The following is a 3,521-nucleotide window of genomic DNA, read 5'->3' as shown; positions in this document are numbered from 1 at the left end:
AGCAGCAGGACTGAACCATAATTCCCTCTGCAAATATGAGTGATTTCAAAGATGAGCTCCGCGCAGTAAGGAATCAAGAGAAGTGCTGTGGGCATAGATCCGAGTCCAATGGGGAGCAACATTCAACTAGTACTGCAGAAAACGGCTTTTGTTGCTGCGGAAGCTCTTAGGAGAGCCTGGGATTGAAGAGGAAAAAGAAAGAGAGCTCCCTTGTGGGATGTGATTGTAGTGATTCGGACAGCCTCAAGAGTGGGGAGGAAGGAACAAAGCCCGACTCCCATCTTCGCTCGGGCCCCTCTCCCTAGCCCGCCGCCCCACTTATTCCAGGGTTAGCGTTCTAGCCTGAGACGCTCGTCAAGTGTTACGTCACTGGGATCAAGCCAATCACCGCTTTAGGCGCACCAATCGGCGAACAGTCATAGCTGAGTCGAGGCCGCCCGGGCCAATGATAGAGACCGTACGGCGGAAGTGCAGGAACGGTCTCCCAGAAAGATGGCAGCCCTGGTCCGGCCACAGGTTGATTGGCAGGTGCTGTGACCGGAGGTGAGCTTCGAAGCCCGACGGAAGCCCAACAAGCTCAGGAAGTGATCGGAGGCCCAGATACAGGAGAGCAAGAGGCGGAAAGAGCAGCTCCGGAAGAGGCCGCGGCGGCCGGCGGAATCGGGCCTCGGAGGCAGGGGGCGGGTGCCTCGGGCGCCCGGAAGGGGCGGGGATTATGGAGATCAGAAACTAAGACGGAAGACTAGGGCCTGGGCTGGGAGGCGCGAGGGGCCGGGTTTCCCGGGTGGGCGTGACCCTCGAGGTAGGGCTTAGGGGGCGGGGCTTAAGGGGACCCAGGGCGCTGCTGGGGGAGAAGGGTTTGGGGGACCTGGGCCTGGTCTGCTGGGGGGGGCCTTATCTAGCGGGGTTCTGAGGCGGCGGCGGCGGCGGAATCACCCCACGCCCTGCTTTACGGTCTCATCCCGTTCTCTTCGCCCCTCTCACCCCTCAGCTTTATACTCCAGGCCCCGTCCCCTGAGCTCTGCCCTCGGATGTTCCACCGCCCAGAGCTTGCATGCGCCGTGGGGCGCCCCAGGACCAGGAGCTGGTGGGTCCGGGGGCTCCTGGGCGGGGGTCCCGGGGCGCCCCTCCTCCCTCGGGACCTGTTGTCCCGGTCCTCGTCTTTCCCCCGGATCTAGTATTCAGGGCGGACCAACGGAGCGGACCCCGGCAGCTGCTGACCCTCTATAACCCCACGGGAGCAGTGCTTCGCTTCCGAGGTGAAGGGGATGGGCGCCTCGTACTCGGGATGTGGGGACTGGCGGCAATAGGCTGGGGAACTGGGTGGGCTGGAGGAGTCAGATGAGTACGGTTGACTGTCCGGCCTTGGCAGAATGGAAGGGTCAAGTCCAGCCCTAGGGTAGAAGGCTGGGGGAACTCCATGGGCGAGGCTTGTGCAGGATTCTCTGAGGCAGTAGTCGATCGATCTCTCTGTGCCTTTTCCCCCAGTGCTGTGCACAGCACCTGCCAAATACACGGTGTTTGACGCGGAAGGATACGTGAAGTCCCAGTCCTGCATTGACATGTGAGTGAGCGGGTGGGGAGGCTGATGAAAGCCAGTGGTCGCTGCCAGCTTTCTCTGATTTACCCTGCTGTGACTTAGGTCTCAGAGCTGGTGCTCTTCAGCCTGTTTTTCCCCACCCTCTGTCTGCATCCCTAAGAGGGAGTTTCCTGGGAGGGTGGGGCCTGGATTCACTTGGATCACTGCCCCTCAATGGGCCTCTCTTTTCTCCGGACCAGTGTGATTCGCCACGTGGCCCCCCATCCCAGGAACTATGATGTCCAGGATCGCTTCCGCATTGAGCTCTCTGAGGAGGGAACAGAGGGCCGAGTGGTGGGGCGCAAGGACATCACCTCGGTTCTGAGGGCCCCAGCGTACCCCCTTGAGCTTCAGGGACAGTCTGACCCAACGCCCCACCCAGAGCCTCATTCCTGGACAGCATCATCCACAGCCCAGCCCTTCCCAGAGAGTGAGTTTGGGGATGGGAATTCTTGAGTTCTGTAGGGGGAGGGGACCTAGCATGACCTTAGAGGTGAGTTCGTTTGGAGTAGAAGAGGTTTTTTTTGTTGTTGTCGTTGTTCTGGGTTTTTGTGGGGGTTTTGGTGCCCCTTCTGGACTTGCAGACTCTTAATTCCCGGACCAGGTATGGAACACAGGGTCCTGGAAGTGAGAGCGCAGAGTGCTAACCAGTGGACCGCCAGGGAATTCCCTTCCGGTTCAGCCTTTTGCTTTTTGATAGTAACATTTCTAAGAGTTAAGATTTTATATCAGGTTAGGGGAAAAGCAGACTTCGCAGTTTCCTTGGTTTCTGGCCTCCACCTAGAGAGAAAAACTCTTCGTTTAGCTCTAACTCCAGTACTTCCCATCCTGTGTCAGCTCAGTTCAGTTCAATAAGAAATGCGGGTTGAGCAATTACTTACTATGTTGTGTTCTATGGGAGACAGAGGTCCCTGCCTGACACACAGGTACACGGGAGCCAGTAATCAAGGCAGAGCTGAAGAGCGGAAAATGATGAGGGACCAGAGGGGAGAGGGTTTCTTGCACTGTGGGGACAGGGGCTCCAGGGAGAAGAGGACGCTTCCAGTGTCCAACGAAAAGTGGGTACACCTTCCACCTTCAGCCTCCTCCCTGGGCTGACCAGGAATGGAGGCTGGAGCTCCTGACAGCCCTTGTTCCCCAGACCCTCACCCGCAACTGGCCACCAGCTCCTTCCTCCTCTTCTTGCTGATGGGCACAGTCTCTGTGGCCTTCCTGCTGCTCCCGCTCCAGGATGAACTTGGCAGCCAGCTGCCCCAAATCCTTCACGTCTCCCTGGGACAAAAGTTGGTGGCAGCCTACGTCTTAGGTGAGCCCAGTGGATCCGGGCCCAGAGAGAGGCGAGTGGGGGCTAGAAAGAGGGTATACAGAGCCAGCAGACTCCACACACGACCTTGCTCTTTCTTCCTCCCCTCTCTAGGGCTCCTCACCATGGTGTTCCTCCGGACCTGAGCTCTGCTCCACCTCCACGCTTTTTCCCCGGGCCAGGACATGGATGTGGATGTGGACGTGCAACAGCCACTGTGATGTTCATAATCTCCTCTCAACTCCTGCTTCCTTCTTCTGCCCATCTCCCCCCAGACTTAGGGATTTGTTATCTTTTTCCAAGTTGAATCAAATAAATTTGTAAAACTGAACTGAGAAATATGTAAGAAACACGCCCCTTTCTTCCCATGTCATTCCTCCAGTTCCTCCTACTTCCACCTAGAGGCCCATTGAGGATTTAAAAGACCTAGGTTGAGGCCTGAAGAAGGAAATAGCACCCCACTCCAGTACTCTTGCCTGGAAAATCCCATGGGTGGAGGAGCCTAGTAGGCTGCAGTCCATGGGGTCGCTAGGAGTCGGACACGACTGAGCGACTTCACTTTCACTTGTCACTTTCATGCATTGGAGAAGGAAATGGCAACCCACTCCAGTGTTCTTGCCTGGAGAATCTCAGGGACGG

At 57.3% G+C, this 3,521-nt stretch overlaps 1 protein-coding gene across 5 annotated transcripts; it reads left to right on the top strand.

Annotated features, from left to right (window-relative positions):
- The first annotated feature begins 447 nt into the window (after window positions 1-447).
- On the top strand, window positions 448-3,213 carry MOSPD3 (motile sperm domain containing 3). 5 transcript variants are annotated; one of them, XM_055561613.1, is made up of 6 exons: window positions 448-543; window positions 992-1,259; window positions 1,489-1,564; window positions 1,780-2,009; window positions 2,682-2,885; window positions 2,997-3,213. In XM_055561613.1, the coding sequence occupies exons 2-6, from the start codon at window positions 1,055-1,057 to the stop codon at window positions 3,026-3,028; spliced, it is 747 nt and encodes a 248-aa protein (XP_055417588.1). In that variant the 5' UTR covers window positions 448-543; window positions 992-1,054; the 3' UTR covers window positions 3,029-3,213. The 5 variants fall into 5 exon arrangements, 4 of the variants coding, with proteins under 4 accessions (XP_055417588.1, XP_055417587.1, XP_055417586.1 ...); XM_055561612.1 differs by lacking the exon at window positions 448-543 and adding an exon at window positions 689-802; XR_008707470.1 differs by lacking the exon at window positions 448-543 and having other exon boundaries at window positions 909-1,259; window positions 2,707-2,885.
- Window positions 3,214-3,521: the final 308 nt, after the last annotated feature.

This window comes from Bubalus kerabau, chromosome 23 (genome assembly GCF_029407905.1).
Source record: "Bubalus kerabau isolate K-KA32 ecotype Philippines breed swamp buffalo chromosome 23, PCC_UOA_SB_1v2, whole genome shotgun sequence".
Classification (NCBI taxonomy): domain Eukaryota; kingdom Metazoa; phylum Chordata; class Mammalia; order Artiodactyla; family Bovidae; genus Bubalus; species Bubalus kerabau.
This window is presented reverse-complemented; position numbering and strand designations above follow the sequence as displayed.